At 52.3% G+C, this 20,313-nt stretch overlaps 1 protein-coding gene across 3 annotated transcripts; it reads left to right on the top strand.

Annotated features, from left to right (window-relative positions):
- Positions 1 to 2,080: 2,080 nt before the first annotated feature.
- On the top strand, positions 2,081 to 18,987 carry LOC148757319 (uncharacterized). 3 transcript variants are annotated; one of them, XR_016022386.1, is made up of 6 exons: positions 2,081 to 2,290; positions 2,803 to 3,024; positions 7,107 to 7,302; positions 8,676 to 9,907; positions 10,106 to 10,191; positions 10,701 to 18,987. XR_016022386.1 is itself a non-coding variant. In XM_088800960.1 (6 exons), exons 3-6 carry the CDS (start codon positions 9,292 to 9,294, stop codon positions 10,903 to 10,905), a joined length of 420 nt encoding a protein of 139 aa, XP_088657086.1. In that variant the 5' UTR covers positions 2,101 to 2,290; positions 7,107 to 7,302; positions 8,676 to 9,291; the 3' UTR covers positions 10,906 to 18,987. The 3 variants fall into 3 exon arrangements, 1 of the variants encoding a protein (XP_088657086.1); XR_016022387.1 differs by lacking the exon at positions 2,803 to 3,024 and adding an exon at positions 5,300 to 5,383 and having other exon boundaries at positions 2,085 to 2,290; XM_088800960.1 differs by lacking the exon at positions 2,803 to 3,024 and having other exon boundaries at positions 2,101 to 2,290; positions 8,676 to 9,342; positions 9,830 to 9,907.
- Positions 18,988 to 20,313: the final 1,326 nt, after the last annotated feature.

Below are 20,313 nucleotides of genomic sequence, written 5' to 3'. Positions count from 1 at the left end.
TCCCCAGGAAAATGGACGTTGCTAGGGAAGATTTTGCTCACCACAAGGGCACTCAGCGGACAGATGGAAGGAGGGCAAAGGACCAACTGAATCGCACGAGACAGCCAATTGGGGCTACCTGTGATAAAGAAATGTGCCATGTTAGAGAACTGGGGACAGAGGACAGCAGGCAGGACCGTGCTCTTTTGGTATCCACTGGACATGGAGTCTGGCCCTTCCCTGCAAGGCTCACCCCGAGCCACCTGAGTTAGACATGGTCACTTTGCAGTGAGCGCATGGGAGCTTTTCATGATCACCTCTTTCGCCCCCCCCCCCCCATTTCCCGTTGCTGCTCTCCTTGAAAGGATATCCCTAGAATCCAGATACGGGGAAACAGGGCCATGGAGTCGTTATTGTTCATCTTTGAGAAGCCCCAGGGAATAGAAGTGTTGCAAACTGAGAGCTGGCAAGTGTCTTGATTTTTTCCAAATGGATATTGGAAACGATAGGCTGATACTCAGGAGAAATTGGGAACAGCTTATGAAACAGGTGGCTTGGGAATACTTAAACAAGAAAGGGTGACCCCTATACATTCCATGTTCATTTAGAACATGTCACATCGAAGGCCATCTCCTGTTTTGTTTGTGGTTTGGTGATCCAGGAGAAAGTTGTAGACCTGGTTATGACAACAGTTGAGCTGTGTACTCTGGGCAATTCTGTGACTGCATCCCATGTTGCTGTTCCACGTGGGTCACACTTCTCTGGCAGAGGCTGTATCTGGGAACTCCTGGGACTGTCAGGATTCCTGTAATGGCCTTGGGCCTTACTCATTGGAAATGTGTTATAGGTGTGTTGAATCGGGTTTGGATTTTCTGAAGATCAAGGTAGTAGTGTTGGGGTGGGCAGCAAGAGCTAGGCAGTAGAGAAGATAGCTAGTCAACTTGGAATCGAAACTAGTGGGTTCAAATCCCACCTGGGCCCTTTAGCGTGGCTGTGGGCAGCTCTCCTTGCCTCTCTGAGTCTTAAAGTCCTTAAGCAGCGAAGACGATAAATATTGTACACAGAAGTGTGACAATTAAAGGAGATAGAGTATTACAAATAATAAACTATGTTTTTGAGCCCGTACGAAACGCCAAGGGACTGTGCTAAGCACCCTGCCCCCCACGCATTTTCTCATTTAACCCAGACAACCCTTAGCTGTGGATTCTAATATTATCTCTACTTTAGGGAGCAGGAGACTGCATCTCAGGAAGGGTGTGCAGTTTGCCCAAGGTCATCTGTTAAGGAACATGGACAGAGATGAAATTTAAACCCAGGCTGGGCTGGTCTGGTTATAGAGGCCCCTGGGAGCGTCTAGAACAGTGGTTCTCAAGCTTGAGTGTGCATCCGAATATTCTGGAGGGCTTGTTAAAACACAGACCTCTGGGCCGCACCCCAGAGTTTATGACCCAGTAGCTCTGTGGTGAGGCCCGAGAATTCTCATTTCTAACAAGTTCCCAGGCGGCTGATCTAGGACCACTTTGTAGCATCACTGCTCTAGCTAACGGTAAGTACTGAGGAGAAGGCAGTTAAAAAAAGTAAAAGGCCAAACTTAGACAAGTTAGGACAAGCAATGCAGTGGCACGAACATGGGCGGGAAGACGCGGACGTGGGTTCACATGTTGATTCCACCATAAGCTCGCGCCCACCTCGGGTTAATTGAGAGGCACACACCGCGGCTGTGCGGGTTAAGCACGTTTTCCTCCAGGACCCGTCTCTTCACCCTCATTCGCCGGGGTCCAGGCTTCTGCTCCCCGAGTCCGCGGTCGCGCGCCAAACGCGCCCCTCCATCCTGCGCTCTAGGCGGCAGAGTCCAGCCCGGCAAGCGTTGCCATGGTAGCACAGTGGGCCAGGTTGCTCAAGGCTCAGCTTGCCGCTGGGCTCGCCCCTTTGTGTGGCAGGGATGGCGGTGTGCTCCCCCCAGTCCTGGCCGCACCCGACCGCCCCGCCCAGACCCTCTGGAGGCGGTAGGAGATAGGGTGTGGGATGGCCGGGACGCAGGGAGGAGGACCGGGGCCGAACGAGGGGCGGAGGGGGGGGGGGTGCGGGCGCCTCCGCCTGCCAGCCGCTCCCGCATTAAAATTTCATGGGCGCTGCAGTAGCTACAAAGACGACGCTGGTTGCGCTCGGGGGACCAGAGGGAGGGAGGCTGCGGACGAGTGCGGGGAGGAGTTTGCGATGGGAGGTGCTTGCAGGGGCTCCCCCAGTTCTGCGCTGTGAGCCCGGGCACAAAGAGCCCTCTGCACTCGTGCCGCAGGACCGCGGACCCGAGGTAAGCCACCACCTACCTCATCTTTACAGCCCTCCCTCCCCAAGCGTCCTTGTCCCCGCTCCGGGAGCTCCCTAATTCCCCGAGGCTGGGGTCCGGGAGGGTAGGTCCCAGGGTCCCAGGCAGGGTTCAGGGGACGGCAAACGCTGCCTCCGGTGGCCCTCATTTGATGGATGAAGAGCCTCTCCAGCCTGCAGTTGTCAAATTTAGCCTGGACTCGGGCTTGGGTGGGGCAGCGGGGAGGGAGAGGGGAGGATGCTCTGGGAGTCCAGGGCGGATGGGGGGGGGTGTCTTACAGTCATGATCTGAGGGGGAACAAAGATCTTCCCTTCCCCGATTACTAGAAAGACAGGACGGGACCCCGGACCTTTTCGCTCACCAGGTTAGCCGGTATCTGGCCAAGCCTTGGACTGAGCCCAAATGGTCTCAGAACTGGGGGTGGGGCGTGGGGTGGCGGAGTGGGGTCCTGGAGCTCCCTGCCCTCGTACCGAGACCTCCCCCCACCATCGTCTCAGCCCCCACCCCAGCGCCTGCGAATGCTCCACTTGTCGGACCCAAATTTCCGATGTCCGGCGTTCTGTGTGGCTCCCAAAGAGGTGGCGAGGGCCCGAAAACCCTCTTCGTTGAGAAGAATAATGACATTGATAATGATAACACCGCCGTTTACGGAGCGCTTACTCTATGCCAACAGCACGCTCAGTGCTTTGCACGCGTTACCACAACAGTCCCGCTAGGTGGTGAGCACCCCATTTTAAAGATGAGGAAATTGAGATCCAGAGAGGGTGAGGTATACATCCAAGGTCACACAGCCAGTGATTTTGAATCTAGATTTGTCGAACTCTAAAGCCCTTGTTACTTATCCAAACAGGGCTGGGGGGACGCCTGAACCCACCAGCTCCCTTCCCACCTCTCCCCTCCAATACTCTCTCTAGAGAGACTGGGAATTGGGGGAGGAAGGGACCAGATCTCTCCTCTCCCTCAGCGGAGGGCCCTGGGCTAGAGAAATTGCTTCTCAGACTGTGCAGGGGGGAGGCCCTGAGAGCCCGGATTCCTCACCCTCATCCCAGGCATCCCATGGCTGCGGTGCTCGGCGATTGCTGGCGCGCGTACCCCACTGCAGTGCCGCGGCGGGGTGAACGCCCCCACCTGCTGCTGGGGCGGGGGGGGGCGGAGAGGAGGGAGGCAGTAGTGCGGGGAAGGGTGGGGAGAGAAAGGAGAGAGGACATGAGGGAAGCGGCTTTGTTTTTTTTTTTTTTCAGTGCCAGCCTCAGACTGAGCGCTGGCCCGGCAGGCGCGGTGCTTTACTTTCCAAAGCACATTCCCACTTGGGAGCTCCTGGGGGCTGTGCAATCGCTTGGCCTGGGGTGGGAGTAGGGTAAGGGTGAGTAATTCCTCTTGACAGACAGGGAAACCTGAAGACAGTGTTTCTCAGACTTTAGGGGCGGTGCTTCCAATACGCAGACGTCGGGGCCACGTGGCCAGGCATGAGTCAGCAGGGTTGGGGTGGGGCTGGGCGTCGGGATGTGTGTGTACCCAGACCTCCCCCCCTTCCTGTTGCGGGAGGTCAGGTCGTCCGTTGAGAGAACAGTGCCTGGAACTCTCCCCTTCGCCCCTCGCGCAGAACCATGTAGTAGTGAGAGCAGAATGGTTTCCTTGGGGACCCTTCGCCAGCCCCTAGCTTTGGGTGGCATTGAACTCATCCTAGGCCCAGTTTCGTTAATTTCACGTTGAAAGAATTTTGCGGGTAACGTCCCTCATGCCCCCAAGGCCCACCTATGTTGTTCTTTCACGACCTTTGCCATTGAGAAAGATGTCGCAATGTACCCTCCATCCTTCTTGCTACAATTTTGACCTCTCTCTCCAACTCAATGGAGGAGAGAGCTCAAGTCTTCAAATAACGCCTCACCCTGAACTTTAGAAGAACCACTCTCTGTGCCCGCTTTAAAAATGAGAATTTTATAATTTTGGCGATTATTTTTGTATACATTTAATAATAAATTAATAAAATGCATGATAATTGTGGAAGACTTGGGGGGAACAGGGAAGAAACCTCGGTAGTCTCATCACCCAAGAGTAACTACCGTATTTACCATTTTCAGGTATTTCTTTGTTGTACATATTTCTATTACTGAAAATACTAATTGAAATTGTGCTATATGTATACTGCTTTTAAAAATTTACATCAGATGTATTTCTCCGTGTTTTTATGCCCTTTGCAGACATCATTATAAGAGGGTTAGTGTTCCGTGGAATAGACAAACATGCTCTACTCAGGTCCCTATTGGTCCTGCCAGTTGTTTCCATTTTCCCCTCCCCTCCCCCCTCCCCTCCCCTCCCCCCTCCCCTCCCCTCCCCTCCCCTCCCCCTCCCCTCCCCTCCCCCCTCTCCTCCCCTCCCCTCCCCCCCCTTTCCATTCCTTTCTTTTTAAACATCTTTGTTTCTTCTTTTCTTTTTAAACATCTTCATTTTTAAGGTCCTTTCCCTGGACCTGATCCATGCTCCTGCCGGGGGAAGGATTCTGCTCTTTGAATTGCTCATACATTGAGGCATTGAGGCAGTGTGCTGTGGTGGAAAGAGAAGGAATTGAGAGTTACTGTTACCTGTGTGTGAATTATTCTCCCCTCCTGTTCTTTGTGTCAACTTCAGTAAGGAGGTATTTTCCCTTGTCTGAGCCTCAGTCTCCTTACCTGTAAAGTGGGGGATCATAGTCCCTGCTTTAAAAGGCTCTGTTGAGGCTATGAACCAGCATGTGTAAAATGCCTGGTACCCAGTAGGTACTTAATAAAGACATGGCTGCTATTAGCACCCCTTGTGTACAGGCTGAGTTCACTCACTGGGTCCCTGAATCTTGTATATATCCTTAGTTATTTGCTTTTATTTTGTACTGGGCTGTTGTTTCCTCTCCTGGGTGATCCTTGGGCTGTTTGAGCAGCAGTGTTTCTGGAGCATTGGGTCCATTGTGCAAGTTCAATGGGCTGGTGAATAACTTATAGGCTTGTCCTTTGTTCCCAGGGGATCCCTCCTCAGGTCTCTGCAGCCTGGCTCATCTGTCAGCTGGAGCTCTGGAACAATAGCCAGAGATACCCAGGGGCAGAGGTAAAGACCAGCTGAGAGTGACAGCTGTCTCTCCATCCCTCTGTAGGTTGATTGGATCCGATGAGGCAGGTACCCCCTTCTTCCTTGTGGTGCCAGGTGGGCCCCTCTGGAAGCTACTGAATGAGTCGTGGAAGGGAAGGAGGGGCTGAACTATCCTGTACTCCAGGGTGTGGAATAGATCATTAAGGGTAACCAACTCCTTCTACCACTGAAACATTTATTAAGGTTCTTGCTGGGGGCCGCCTCATGGGCACTCCATGACAATGCTGGGAGTTGGGCATTACAGATGAGAAACTGAGGCTCAGGGAGGTGAAGTGACTAACTCAGGGTCACACAGCAAGCTAGTTGCAGACTCAGGATTTGAACCTGGATGTAGTATAACTCTGAAACATGTGTTTGTAACTACTACGTTACTCGACCGTCTCTCCTAAAAGCAAACTTAATCAGTTGCCTGAAGACCATGGAATCAATTGGAATAAACTGATCTGAGATTAGTCAGCAATCATGGTCTGATTTTTTTCAGTCATAGCAATGCTGATGACTGCAGTGTTTGCCATTTACCCGTATCTTCCTCAGGTCTTTTCCCATTTAATATCTCCACCCCCCCACCCCCGCTCCCATATTTGAACATAAGTTTTCTGCCCCTTTGTGTGCAATAGAACTGTTTAGAATTCAATTGCACCATTTTCTATCTGGGTGACCTTGGAGCAAGGCACTTGACCCTGAACCTCAGTTTGATCATCTGTAAAATGGGGACAATAAAACCCAACTCTTGTTTTGTCAGGTAGGTATAGGTGCCCCCAATGACTGTCTGTTCTCAGGAAATGTTAGCTTGCCTTCCTTTCCCTCTTTCTTGCTTTTCTCTCTCCCCTCAACCCCTCCCCCCCAATACACAGATCAGTGTGTCCGTCCTTTGAGGGAGATTTGAATTCCGAAGCTCCTCTTTTGTGTATGTTGTTTGAATTCATGCAGAAACAGTGTGTTCTGCTCCTCTGCAGACGCCCCTGCGCCCCTCAGCACGTCTCCTGTGTGGGGCTCCCCACAGCACATCTTGTAATTCCCTGGGAGCTTGCCTTATTCTTGGCACTCACTCATCAAAGCAATTTAGGTCAATGTCTCCTGTATGCTTCCGCTCTCTGGGTAGCTAGTTTATTCCAGAGTCAGGGAAAAAAAACCCACCCCAAACCCAGAGGGAGCCTACAATACAACTGAATGCATGTTTCCCTGACAGCTGTTCATCCTTTACCAGAAACAGTGCTCCGAGTTTAGGGGGGGAAATGAATAACCTGTGGATGGTGTTAATGAGCAGTGTGGACAAGGGTAGTAATTAATAATAACGTAAGAAATAATAGAATGCAAGTGCATAGATAATATTTACCGTCCTCTTTAATCCTCACAGCAGCCTTGGGAGGTGGGCACCATTATTTTCCCCATTTTATAATATAGATAAGCCAGGTCCCGAGCGGTGATGCACTTACTCACAGTGGCACAGCAGGATGGGAGTCCACGCCATACAGCCCGTGTCCTTTCCACGGTGTTAGGATGTTTGGGTTGGTGCTGACCTGACCGAGATATCTCCTGGCTTGCTTCTAATCCGCATCCGAGGAGATGGGTTTTTGGCAAATGCTGTCATTTCAGACCAAGACCGTGGCATCTGTTCTCCAACATGCCCATGGGTACGTATTTGTTCCCCCACCCCTCTCTCTTTCTCTCTTGATGACAGCTGGAGGCATCGCCCTGTCCACACATGTGGTTCCAGACATGTTCACATGGCCGCCGTGACCCTAACGGCCTCAAAGGAGTAACCAAGGTGCCTCTTCTTCTCCTGTGCACCCCTGGGATGGTAGCGACCAGCGTCATGCTATGTGTTAAGGTCCACCGTGAAATTCTTATATGCTGAGACCTCCTGAAGCTCAGAGGTAGGCGGGACCTCTAGTGTCTCCTCAATCAAAGTTTCCCTAATGGAGCACCTGATCTTGGTTTGAAGCATGTGTGTGTGTGTGTGTGGGTGGCTTATGTGGGCTAGTGGGGGCTGATGCTGGAGCCCTGGCGCCCCCCACCAGGCCTCTGTGCTCAGACCCTTCTTGGTGCTTGTCCTGTAACTGAGTTTTGAAAAAATAACTTTATCGACGCACCATTTACATACAATAAAATGCACCCATTTAAAGTATATGTTTCAATGTGTTTTGATAAATGTATACACCTGTGTAACCACCACCACAGTCAAGATAGAAAACATTTTATCACTCTCAGATTTTCCCCTTGTCAATCCCCTCCTAGCCCCATTGCAGGAAACCTCTGATCTGCTTTCTATGACTATAGATAAGACTTTTTTTCTAAAGTTCATGAATATGGAATCTTTTGTGTTTGGCTTCTTGCTTCGCGTAGTAGTTCTGAGGTGCTTACTTGCTTTTGCATGTATCGGAAGTTCTGTGCCTGTCTAACTTCGTGGAGGCATAATTTAAATATCATGTTACTCCCCCATTTCAAGTGCACCGTTCAATGGTTTTTAGTAAATTTCCCAAGTTGTACACCCATCCCCATAAATCTGTTTCACAGTGTTTTCATTGTCTCCAATAAGCTCCCTCTCACCTATTTACTGTTATTCCCCATCGTACTCCTAACCCCAGGCAAACACTAACCTACTTTCTGACTCTGTAGTTTTGCCTTTTCTGGACATTTCTTATAAATAGAATCATCCAGCATGTCGTCTCTTGTGCCTGGTCTCTTTCACCCTGGATAATATTTTTGAGGTTCGTCCGTGTCATAGTATGTATCAATAGTTTGTCACTTTTTATCGCTACTGAGTAGATTGCATTCTATGAGTATACCCCAGTTGGTTTATCCCGTCACCAAGACTGGGGGTTAAATTTGATCTGTGCTTCCTAACTGGGTATGTACACCCCTGCCCTGGGAGGCATATATGCTGCAGGATAAATACGGCCCGTATTTCTGGAACATTAGTGTGCCACAAAGATTTAGTCAAAGTTGAAATAATTCACTGGTGAAAACAATTTTTGGAACTCTCATTGTGTGCCAGGCGCTGGCTATAAGTTTCGAGAATAATTAATTTCGAGTCACATGTTGGGTACGTGGGCATATTTGTCTGACCTCAAAGCCCGTCCCTTCCTTTCTGCCCTCCTAGACAGCTGTCAGCTTGACTCAGGAACTAAAGCTTCCCTTGAAACCCTCACTGCCTTAGTAACATCAGGGATTTGGGTCCACAGGGCCAAGGGATAGGGTATTTGTGGTCAAATGCTGTTCCTTTGAGCTTCCCAGGGTCTCTTTACAGAGTGCAGCAAGTTCCTAGGATAGAGGAGAGAGAAGGGTATTTCTGAGCGCTTCTGGACCTTCAAGAACACACTGGGAAGCAGCCTTGCAGATAAGTATTCAAACTTACCAGCCCACAGCCTACCAGCCTGCCCTCTCCTGGTCTGTGCAGGAAAAATGCAGTAATCCAGAATCCTCAGGTGGGAGGGGAACTGGTGATGCAGCTCGTTCACTTCTCTATCTCTATGCCACAAAGAAAGAGCTTGTCACCCCTTTATGGGGCCCCATAAAGGGTAATTCTCACACCCCACTTTTGGCATCAAGGCTGGTATTTTATAAACTCCATCGTCAGGAACTCCTGAGGAGCCGAGTTTAATGACTTTACCTTGAGTACTTGTAGAGCTGGTGTCAGGAGGAGGCTGGAGACTCCTGGTGGTCCGGGCTGGCCCTTCTCTTCTCAGCTCTGGTCCTTTGTCATCATATTTATAAAACTCGGGCCGGGCTCCTTTGCCTGGCAGTCCACTGGGGACCCGAGCACTGTGCTTACGGGGCAGTCTTCTCAGTGCCAAGGTCTGAGTATATCTCCAGCCCCGGACCTGTGCCCCAAGTCCCAGGTGCTGACAGCAAACTCTGAAAATATGCTGAGTGGGACCCCGACTCTCCTGGCCCAGGTCTACCAGTCGATGAAGGTAGCTTAGCTGTCACCAAAAGCAAAACTTGGGAGATGGTTCGGGTCAGGATTAGTGGGCATTTGCTGGTGGGGAGGAGTGGGGGGTAGAAAAAGAACCAGCTGAGCGCAAGGGCCCTTGCTATTTCCCACCCACTGCCTCAGACTGTGGGTTACCACTGTGCATCTTGGGTGACTGCCAGGGCTGGAAGGGCCCATAGCCCAGGGCGAGGGACAGACTTTCCAGGGCTACACAGAATGGCAGAGCTGGGATCAGAACTCCTCTCCTGATTCTGTTCAGTTTTTTCTGGTCACATTCTGCTGTCGTCAAGGACCAGGGAGGTGGGTGAAGGACATTCTGGGGTAGGAGGAAGGCAGGTGGAGGGCAGTGTGCCCAGGCCCCACCTCCCTGTCTCCTGAGCCTTCTTATTAGCATAGAGGCCAGGACCTGGGGTGGGGGCCCGGGTGCGGTTTTCTCCTGCAGTGTGGTTGGCTCTTTTGTCTTCCAGGATGGGCCTGTGGGGTCTACAGAGGAAGGAGCCGGAAGCTGGGCCCAGGCTGCCAGCATGTTGGCTGGGGGCTGCCAGGTAAGTCTGGGTTGACATAGGAAAGGGAGGTTCCACTGAGCTTAGTTACGTGGGATTGTCCCGCCACCTACGGTGCCTGGCCAGACACTTCCGCTCATGAAAACAAGGCCTGGGAGCCAGGTGTCTGGAAGGCTTGTTCTGCATGGTCTTGGTGGGGGTAGGTTGATGGTAGAGATTTCAGCGTGTTCCTTCATTCAGCACAAACATGGACTAAGCCCCTTCTCCCAGCCTGAGGATCCAGAAGCGAACACCAGAGATGTGGTTCCACCATCTCAGATCTTCATGTAAGAAAGTGCTTTATCACAGCGTCAGAGAGCGAGGGAGTGCCCTGTCCTGGGAGGAATGCATGTGCGTGTGTGCGTGTGTGCGTGTGTGTGTACTGGGGGAGAGTGGTACAGAGGTGCCCTCAGTGGGAATGTTGCAAAGGGAATCCAAGCCTCCTGAGGACTCTGAAGGTCCTTTCTGCCCACTTGAACGCTTGCCCCTTCTCCATGAGCAATGCCTGTGGGGCTGGCTCGGGGCTCCTGTTACTGTTTTTCCAGCCTCTGAGCTCGCTAGCCCTGCCAAAGAGTGGGATCCATGGCCTTCATCACTTCGTCTCTAGTCTTTAATTTCTTCTAAAAGTGATTAGTATCTAGAGACCTCCCCGCCTCCCAGTCTAGGTGTTGGGGGCCCAGGAGGGAGGCTGGCGGTCTCTGAAGGCATCCTCCTCAGACTTGGGGTTAGGATTGGGGGCTGGGGAGGCTGGGGATAGAGTCGGTTTCCTCATCCTAACTTGCTGTGCCTCCTCCAGGCAGCTCTGCCCTGCCACACCTCCAGGACTCCTGGCCTCGTGTTGTCTTTGGAGCCCAGGTGACTCTGGCAGCAGCCTTTGGTGGTTTTCTGGAACCCTGGACCATTCCCCCAAGATCTTCTTCTTCCCAACTCCTGGGATGGAGCCTTCCGTGGACAAAGGGCCCTCCTGGTTGGTGCTCAGCCAAGGACAGGACCTGGCTTAGGAGGCCAGCTCAAGGGGTGCGAGGGTGGCCGTCAGCCCTCTGTCCCCTCTGCGCCCTCCTGGACCTTGCCTGCTGGGCCTTCCGGTCTGGGCCTGGAAGCCAGTTCCTGACCTTGTGAGGACGTGGTGACTCCTCACATCCCTGCTGGTAATTAGACAGAGCTCGGCCTGGGCAGAGGCCCCACTGACTGGACCCTCCCTAAGGCCAGGTCCTGAAGGACAAGGACACTACGGGACCCAGCAGGAACCTGCGATGGGAGTTGGGCGAGCGGCCAGTGGGAGGGTGGGGAGACGCAGCTCAGCGGCTGCTGTGGGCTGGAGTCTGTCTTGCGTCGTTTGCTTTATGAGTGATGCTCATTTTTGGGGTGTTTCTTGGATGGGGCTTTTCCGTGCGTCTCTTCTTCCTGATGGTCGGGGTCTGGGAGGAACGCGGGCCTTCTCCCAGGTTGAGTTCTGGGAGGGGCAGCTGGAGGGGGAAGGGGTATGCTATCCTGAAATGCGAGGGTTTCCAAGAGAGGAGGAGACCCAGGCCAGGGGGTGTGGCCAGGAGGCGGACACCGGGCCTGTTCCCACCATCCAAAGGGAATGGGCTGCAACCAGCCTTGCCCCAAGGCTTGAGGGGTAACTCAGCCCGATTTCTGAGCCCTACTCCTGTTGTACCCGATCCTCGATTCTGTCCTTGTGGGGCAAAGGCAGGCAGGCAGGGCAGCTCCCACACACACACGTGCAGCTTTCCCCACCACACAGACTCACTTCCATGCCTACTCTCCCTTCTCCACTTGTTCTAGTCCCCTCCAGAGGGGCTGTTCCCAGTGCTTGCACAAGAGCAGCTGTGGCCTCCTCCGGCCAGTTTCAAAGCAGCATGTCCTTTTCTCGGCTGGGGGAGGGGGCCTATTATTAGTTTGCTGGAGCTGCCATCACGAAATACCACAGACTGGGTGGCGTAAACAGCAGAAATATGTTTTCTCACGGTTCTAGTGGCTGGAAGTCCAAGATCAAGGTGCCAGGGTTGGTTTCTCCTGAGGTCTCTCTCCTCAGCTTGGAGAGGACCTCCTTCTTGCTCTTTTCACATGGCCTTTTCTCTGCACACAGGCAGGGTAGGGGGTGAGGTGGGTAGGTGTGGGAGGGAGGAGACGGAGAGGTCTTCCACTTTTTATAAGGACACCACGCCTATCAGATTAGGGCCCCACCCTATGACCTCGTTTAGCCTTAATTACCTCTTTAAAGGCTGTACCTCCAAATATAGTCACCTTGGGGGTTAGGGCTTAAATCTCTGAATTTGGGGAGAGACACAATTTAGTCCAGAATAGGTCGTCACCACAAACGTGGAAAGCTGGAACCAGCTCCTCGTCACAATCCCCACCCCCACAGGGAAGGGGAGGAGGAGCAGAGGTTTGGGAAGTGGTAACAGTGTGAGGGGGGCTGTGCTAGGGTGGCCCTGGGTCTCCTGGGGACACACAGAACGAGCAGGACCTAGGGCAGCAGGGAGGGGCCCCCAGGAGAGGGATGTTCTGGGAGAGCCCAGGCTTTGGATTGAAGGTGTGTACTCTGCAGTATCACCTTAGGCAAGTTACCTCTCCCTGATTTCCAGTCTGAAATGGGTCATCTGCTCCCTTGGGGGACACACGGGGGGAGTCGATGAAATCATGTGCTTGCACAGTGCCTGCCTCTGAAAAGTTCCTCGCTAAATGCTCCCATCCACCTGCGAGTTTGGTTTTAGGGCTTATCTATTTTGGGAGCTCTGGACTGTAAACTCAGCATCTTCAGATCCAGAGGCATTTCTGACTCGCCCTTCCCTTCCGGTTTCCTGAAGATCCCTCTCTAAGCAGCTTGGGGAAGTGGCTGTATTTCCAAATGCTTCTGAGGGTATTTCACTTTTACTCTCATCAGAATTGAGCATCTGCTTTGGGCCCTTCCCTGTGTTAACCACTTGCGGGGAGATACAGGTGAAGATCTAGGCTTGTTTCCAACCTTCAGAATTTCGTAGCCATGCTGAGTGGGAGAACACCAGCTCGCCACAGAGAAGTGGAGAATGGGGCAGAAACCCGTCTACTGAGGCACAGCTTCTGAGAGTGTGCAGGGTGGGAGTGAGATCTCAGCGTGGGCTGCAGCAGTCTGGACAGGCTTCCCAGCAAAGCTGACCCAATCAGGGCCTTGAAGGATGAGAAAGATGTGGTTTAACTGAGATCTTCCAGGGGAAAATTAGAGCAGAGATTCCCAAAGTGAGTTCTAGGAGATGTTATTGGTCTTTAAAAAAAGAAAAAAAGGAAAATATGTTCGAATCTGGCAGCTTTCTGTAGTGCAGGACTTATCAGAGCCTTTAAAATGCCGGTGGGAATTGTGAATACTCAAGGACAAACAGAAGATGAGGTATTCCCCAAAACTTGACGGGACAGAACCTTTTCTTTTTTTTTTAAACTCATTTAGAACTGTGGGAGATGTTAGGCTGGGTTTTCTGTGGGAAAACTATAGCAGTGATAGGAGATGACATAAGGAGGGCACAGACAGGTGCTTTGCAGCATCGACTAGAAAGGCAGCAGACCGGGGGGGCTAGGGAGTCTGACCTTGGTTGTAGGAGTCAGGCAAGCTCTATGCAGTTTTGGTATGAGGAGGAGACAGGCTAGTAGTGGTTGGAACATCTAGAAGCCTGGCTCTTGGTGATCTGATGAGATGTCCACTGGACGCGGTGGCTCTGGGGCATCAGACCTTTTGTGGGAAGGTGCTGGTGTGTGTGCGCGCGTGAGTGTGACAGGACCCAGCTTTCTGGGAAATGGGCTGACCAGAGGCAGGCAGGGCGTTTCTAACCAGGACAAAGAGGGACTGTTTCTAGGGGAACTGAAGTGTTTGGCGGGGGGTCTCTGAGGCCCAGGCAAGAAATCGGGAAGCCAAATGCTTCTGGTCAGGGTCCATTTGGATAGGCTTGATTCTGGTGGGGCTGAGGGGCTGGGAGGCAGTCCCCTGCCCTGGTCAGCCCAGCTCCCTGGCTGGTGGGGACAGTGGGCATCTGGAGCTGCAGCTGAGGGGCCGGGACAGTGTTGCATGGTGTGATTAACCTACTAACCCAGGGCTCGGCCGGGACGCTGTGGTGTGTGACGAGGTGCCTGGCCTTCTGACTAACCCACTAATCAGGCCCGAGCATGCCCTACTAACTCCCCGCAGCCAGACCCTACTAACCTTGCAGCTCAAGGGCCTTTCTCGGGGCTCGGACGTGGGCGTACCTGAGGCTCCGGAAGGCCCTGCCCATGGCCTGGCATCTCTGTGCAGACCCACATGCCAGGGCAAGGCGTGCACATAGGACTCGCCAATTCTGCCACGTCCTGCTGGGTGACTTGGAGCAAATCACCTCACCCTTCGGAATCCATTTCCTCAGCGGTAGTCTGGGGGTACTGACCATTATTACCTCAGTGAGGAGTCCTATGAATATTAAGGTCTTGACAAGTGGCAGGTACTTGACAAAACAAAAAGTAGGAGGGTGGGGGTGGGAGGCCCCGAAAAGCTGGTTGATCACGTTCCCGCCTCAGCCCTGGTGCCTCTGGGTATTCTGCACATAGACCCCTCTGCCTGGGGCCAGACACTCGCTTTGAACCCCTAACCGTCTCTTCCCCCAATTCTTCCTCCTCCTCAGCTTTTTCTTCCATAGGCAGCTCTTTTGTTCGGTTACTAACCCGTCTAACCTGGGGGCGCCTCAGGTGCACCTCGACCATCCCTTAACCAACTAACGGACCTGCGTGTGTTCTTCCTTTTATCCTAGTGACTCCTGTGTGTGTCTGCTGAGGTGCCCCTGTCTGCTGGTGCTGTGCTCTGACTTACTAACCCAGCCCCTACTAACCCTGTTTTCTCTTCTGACTAACCCCAGCCCTGCCGAGCTCTGGGCCCCCCTGGGGGCTGGTCATCCCTCCTTTTGGCAAGCATGTTCTGGGGCTGGCCCTGCAGACAGACGCTCCACTTGGCTGCCCCGATTGGCTTTGAGTTCAGGCCACTGGGCCAGGTCTGAGGCAGGGGACAGCCCTATGGACCACACCAGTGGCCCAGAGGAAGAGGCGGTCATGTGGATATGGGCGGCTGGCCTCTGAGCACAAGCCTCTCTCTTCTGTGCAGAAGTATGCTTGCCACTGGGAGTGGGTAGGACCAGGGAAACCTCTGGGGTGTGAGTGTGGAGGCCTATGGGTCTAGAGTGTGGACACTGAGCTTTTCCCGGCCAAGGGAGCAGAGAGAAGGGGCCCGTGCGTCCTTCTTTGGAGGGAAGTGAGGGTAGATTTTCCCCATTGAAAGGTGGGTGGGTTGGTGTTGCACAGGAAATCAATGGGGTGGGTGGTGGGTGGGCGTGTCCCACACCACAAGTCAGCAAAGGGACATGTCCCGCAGTGGAAGTCAGTAAGTGGAGACTTCCCTACACTGCAAGTCAACAAAAGGGTCATTTCCCCACTAGAAATCACTGAGTGGAACATTTAGTACAGGAAGTCAGCTAGAGGGGGCGTTTCCCATATTTGAAGGATGGGAAGAAGGGCCTTTCTTAGCGAGAAAGGAATTTCTGGCCTTATCACCAAGTGGTGAGAAGGAATAGCCAAGAGATCAGGGAGAGGGTCGGTTCCCTCAACAGGAAGTTGGCTAGAGGGGCCCTCCCCTTGCCTGAGGCTGGTGGATCTGGGTTTCCCACACTGGAAGTAGATGTGGGCCATTTTTCCTACTGGAGGTCGTTGAGAAGCACGGTCCACCCCTGGAAGCTTGAGAACGCTGGGAAGAAAGCTGATGTAACCTGGGTTTGAGGTTTGCAGGAGGAGGAAGTGGGAAGCAAGAAATGAACCCCAAGGCCCCACAGGGTCCTGCAGCCCCTGAGGCCAGACGGGAGCTCAATCCTGGCTTCCTGTCCTGTGCCCACCTACATCCTGGCCCCAGCCTGCCTCCCCCAGAGCCCGCCAGCCGCTAAGCCAGGGCCACACCTGGGGGTGATTTTATTCCTCACCTCCAGTAGGCACCTTGGTCTCTTTGGGCTAATCTCTGGCCCCCTTGCACTAACTCTTGCTCTCACTCAGCTAATCCTTGCCTTGCCCTGGCTGTCCCCGGAGGGCTGACCACTAACAGCCAACCCTGCCCACCTTGGGGCTCCAGGCAACTGGTCTGGCTCTGACCGGCTCTTAATTCACCTCTCCTTCATCTCAACTAACTCCTGCACTCCTGGTCTGTTCCTTTCAGCAGAAACTAACGGCTTGTGGATTTCCTTTGGACTAACAACAGGTCTAACACTCTTTGTTACTATTACCGTTAACAGCTTGGATGTCGGCATGGCTGGGCTGGGCTAACCCAGGTTTGGAACTGGACTAACACAGGGAGAAGTGTAGCTAGTAGCATTGGACTGCTCTGGCATCCGAGCCATCTGAAGTCAGTAAAGATGGTGGTACCCTAAGGGAGGTGCCGGGCGTGGGTGTGGCTCAGGCTTGATGGAGGAATTGATGTCTGCTGGGGTGGGGTCAGAAGCATCGTCAGCCTTTCAAGGTCCTGGCCACTGGACATAGCCTATTAAACCCTCATAATCTGCATATGGGTTTGGGTTCTTTTAAACAATAGCCCCGTAGCTGCAATAGTCCAAATGAGTGGATGCAGTGCTTGTAGCCCTCAAAATACCTCTCTGGTGTGTACAGAGGCGACGCCGTTATGTATGGAATGGTCATCAGTCACCAAACCAGGGGACTTGATTTGGGGACTTGAAAGTTTTGGAAGCCCTAGGACAGAAAGCTTCAGATTGGAATATTCAGAAGGGTTATAAATCCATCACCCATTTACACAGTAGAAATTAGTTCAGCTTCCTCTTCTAACTTCTATGCCATCTAGCTGCACTGAGATGAGGAGAGTCTGGCTGGAAGGGAGTTTGGAAGGGCTGAGGGAGCGTCCTTTGGGAGCAGAGGGGGATCCATGAGGCCAGAGGTTCCTGGGTGGGGGTTAGAGGCGGCACTAGGTTGAGGGGGGCATGGGAAGTGGTACCGTTTTTGCTGGCTCGGTCTGGTAGTCAGGGTCTGTGAGAGAGGACAGCTCATGCAGGGCCTGGAGGATTGGATCAGCTCAGGGTCAGGGCCAGAGGCTGGCCTGGAGACCTTGCAGGCAAGTTGCTTGGGTCATTGGATGCTGGTCTGGGGCTGAGAGCCTCTCTGACAGCCATGGACTCAGCTGAGTGGAGCTGAAGGGTGATCCAGAGGCCTGAGTTGCAAAGAGAACAAGAAGAGAATGCAGCAGGAAGAGCTTGAGAAGGTGCCTTGGCTGCTGGCAGGAAGGGATGGAGTGGAGTCTGCACTGGGGAAGCACATGCCTGCTGCCCTCTAGTGGTCCCCTTGCCCCATTTCACTCGAAGCGGGAGGCTCAGAAACATTTCCCGTTCCTGGGGAACTCCTCTCTTTATTCATACAAAGATTTTATTCTGCTGAGGACCTACTATGTGTCAAGGACTGCTCTGGGTGCTGGGATCCACACACGAGCTCAGTGAGGGAGATTCAGAAATAAGTAATGCAGTGAGATGGGTGCCCCTGGTCGGGGCTGTGGAAGCACCCAGGAGACAGAATAGGATGAAACTCCCCTGTTCTGTGCCAGGCCCAGTGCCAGGGGCATTGAGGATGAGTGATGACTAAATAACATCTGGTCTTCAGAGCTTTGAGGCTAGTGCGTTGAGGGCAGAGTGTGAGCTGGACAGTCAGGGTAGGCTTTCTAAAGAGGAAGACATCTCAGCTGGGATCTGGAGAGGCAGAGTGTGGTGGGGATGAGTTCCAGGCAGCAGGGATGGTGGACTCAAAGTTATGGGGACCAGAGAGAATCACAGAGATTCTGGAAGGTTCGTGGGCAATGTCTGAGGAGACAGACGGGAAGTGGACACGTACCAGGCTGTGTGGCCAGGAAGTTCGAGCTTTGCCTTAAGGCCAATAGGGGGCCATGGATGGGATCTGCCTAGAGGAGATGTTGGATTTGAATTTGAGGCTGACGATTTGGTGGTTTGGGCCCAGGTGGGATTCGGAAGCGCTTATAAGGAGTTCTGGTCAATTTTTAGATAACCGATTAGAACTTCTTGAAACGAGGAGGGCCCTTAGGTCCATCTGGAGATAAACAGGATTTATACTTGTGTGCCCCCATTGGAGGTAGTGCCGCAATGATTGGGGAGCAAAGAGGGCCATGTTCATGCCAGGCTTTGGTTTGACTGAGGGGACGATGATACCTTGGAAGACAAACAGTCTCGAGAGTGTGTCAGCCAGGCCTCCGGTGGGAGGCGGCTCCCAGACAAGATCTGAGGGATCGCGGTTGCCGGCTGCAAGTCTAAGAGAATCTCACCGGAGAGGGAGACAATTGGTCCCAGGGGGTTGCAAGGGGCACCTGCAAGCAGGAAGGAGTACGTTTCCCAGAGGCTGATCCTGGTCTCAGGGAGGAAAAACACGTCTTGGTGGTGGGTAACGAAACTTCTGTCCCTGGAGACGGAAGGGTTGGGACTAGGCCACCTTTGACACGGATGATGGTGGTCAGATTGTAGGAGTGAGTGTGTGTGTGTGTGTGTGTGTGTGTGTGTCCTCGACTTAATACCAGGGGAAGTTGAGCTCAAGTAGGCACACTGTTTCCCCCTCTGGCTTGGGCCTGCTGAGATTCCCTCCGGCCTTGAGTCTACTGCACATTGGGCTCGTTAGGAACAGCGTCTCATGAGCTGGGGAATTGGCCTCCCAGAGGCATCTTCATCTTTTAATAGGTAGTATGGAGGGGGTGGCCACTGTGGACCCTGCTTGAGGGCTGTGCTGTCACAAATGCTGACATATTGAACTGGGACGATGCCCAGGGTAAGAGACTGGTCTCATTCCAAAAAAGGATCCCAAAGGCCCTGTTGAAAAGCTTTCCAGGGACTCACTGGTTTATTTTAACAGAGCAGAGAAGACATTTTCTGTGTTATTGCCTCCTGGGGAAGAGGAATGTGGGAACAGAAATTCTGTTAGAGATTAAAAATCAGATTTTTACCTGGATCCATCAATGGAGTGCGAACGTGGCTTTTTGTTTTCACCCATGAATGTTGCTTCGTCTGTGTAAATACAATTTTGATATTAAAAACCAATTCACACCCAAAGGATGACTGAGTCTTAGTTGGCAAAAAAGGATGTGTAGGGGGTGGGGTGGGGCTGGGGCGCCAGTGGCAATTTCAAGGAGCAGGCGTGGGTCTGTCAGCCATCCTTCAAGACTGACCTTAGAAGTCAATACAATCGGGTACTTTCATTTTTAGTAGTGGGGAAAATACACATAACATAAAAGTTACCATCTTAATAATTTTAAGTGTAAAATTCAGTGGCAATAAGTCCCTTCACATTGTTGTGCAACCATCACCACTATCCATACTATATCTGGTTTTAATAATACTTTTTTGCCTAGGACAGCACTTCAAAGAAAAGCCAGGGTCTTCTTGTCAGAGAGCTTATACTTCATTGGGAAGGCAATGAGTTCTTTGGTGACAGAGAAAAAGGAAGAGTGTATCGCGTAGTGGTGAAGGGCAGGCACATACACAGCACACACATTGCTAATTTCCCTTCCAGCACCCATGGCAGACATTGCTAGTTGATCACCCATCTTTCTTCGGGAACCTGGACTCATCTTCAGGATCTTGCTCGTACAGTGTTCACAGTGGCCAGGACCAGTCTGCTAGGGTATTTTTAAGAATCTGGAGTCAGTCCTAGGTTTGAAATTCCTGACAAACCTCGGTTTGCATCCCAGCGTTGTCCCTTACCTGCTGTGAAATCTTGGGGATAACTCCCCTTTTCTGAGCCTCCATCTGCTCTGTAAAATGGGGACAACTCTCTCCTCTGATAGGACTGTTGTGAGGGACCACAAGGGAGTGTCCCGTAGAGCGGAGAGAGCCTGAGGCCTCACAATTGTCCCCCCGAAATCTCATTCTAAGTTAGCACCAGCTGATTGGATGGATGCCAAAGGGACAGTTGGAAAAGAGGTCAGGGGTTTTATTTCTGGGTATATAAACCAAAAACAACAAAAGAACAAGACAAACAAATGAGAAACAGAAACTCATAGACACAGATAATAGTTTAATGGTTGCCAGAGGGTAAGGGGGGTGGGGGGTGGGGGGTGGGAGATGAGGGTAAGGGAGATCGAATATATGGTGATGGAAGGAGAACTGACTCTGGGTGATGAACACACAATGGGATTTATAGATGATGTAATACAGAATTGTACACCTGAAATCTATGTAATTTTACTAACAATTGTCACCCCAATAAATTTAATTTAAAAAAAAAGAAAGAAAAGAGGTCAGGGGGAGGTGAGGTCAGTGAGGGGGAACAGGGGAAGGCTTCCTGGAAGAATTGACACATGAGGGAAGCCTTGAAGGATGGGAACAATCAATCAATGAAGACAAAACAGCCAGAGTATCTGGCGGTGCAGAGTCTCT

The sequence above is a fragment of the Rhinolophus sinicus genome, chromosome 9, assembly GCF_057876585.1.
Source record: "Rhinolophus sinicus isolate RSI-liver-muscle chromosome 9, RSI-T2T, whole genome shotgun sequence".
Taxonomy (NCBI): domain Eukaryota; kingdom Metazoa; phylum Chordata; class Mammalia; order Chiroptera; family Rhinolophidae; genus Rhinolophus; species Rhinolophus sinicus.
This window is presented reverse-complemented; position numbering and strand designations above follow the sequence as displayed.

Coding starts and splice junctions, on each gene's coding strand:
- LOC148757319 (XM_088800960.1), top strand. CDS start 9,292: ATGCTGAGTGGGACCCCGACTCTCCTGGCCCAGGTCTACCAGTCGATG. Junction 9,343..9,829: donor AGGTCTACCAGTCGATGAAG/GTAGCTTAGCTG, acceptor TTTGTCTTCCAG/GATGGGCCTGTGGGGTCTAC. Junction 9,908..10,105: donor TGTTGGCTGGGGGCTGCCAG/GTAAGTCTGGGT, acceptor TCCTTCATTCAG/CACAAACATGGACTAAGCCC.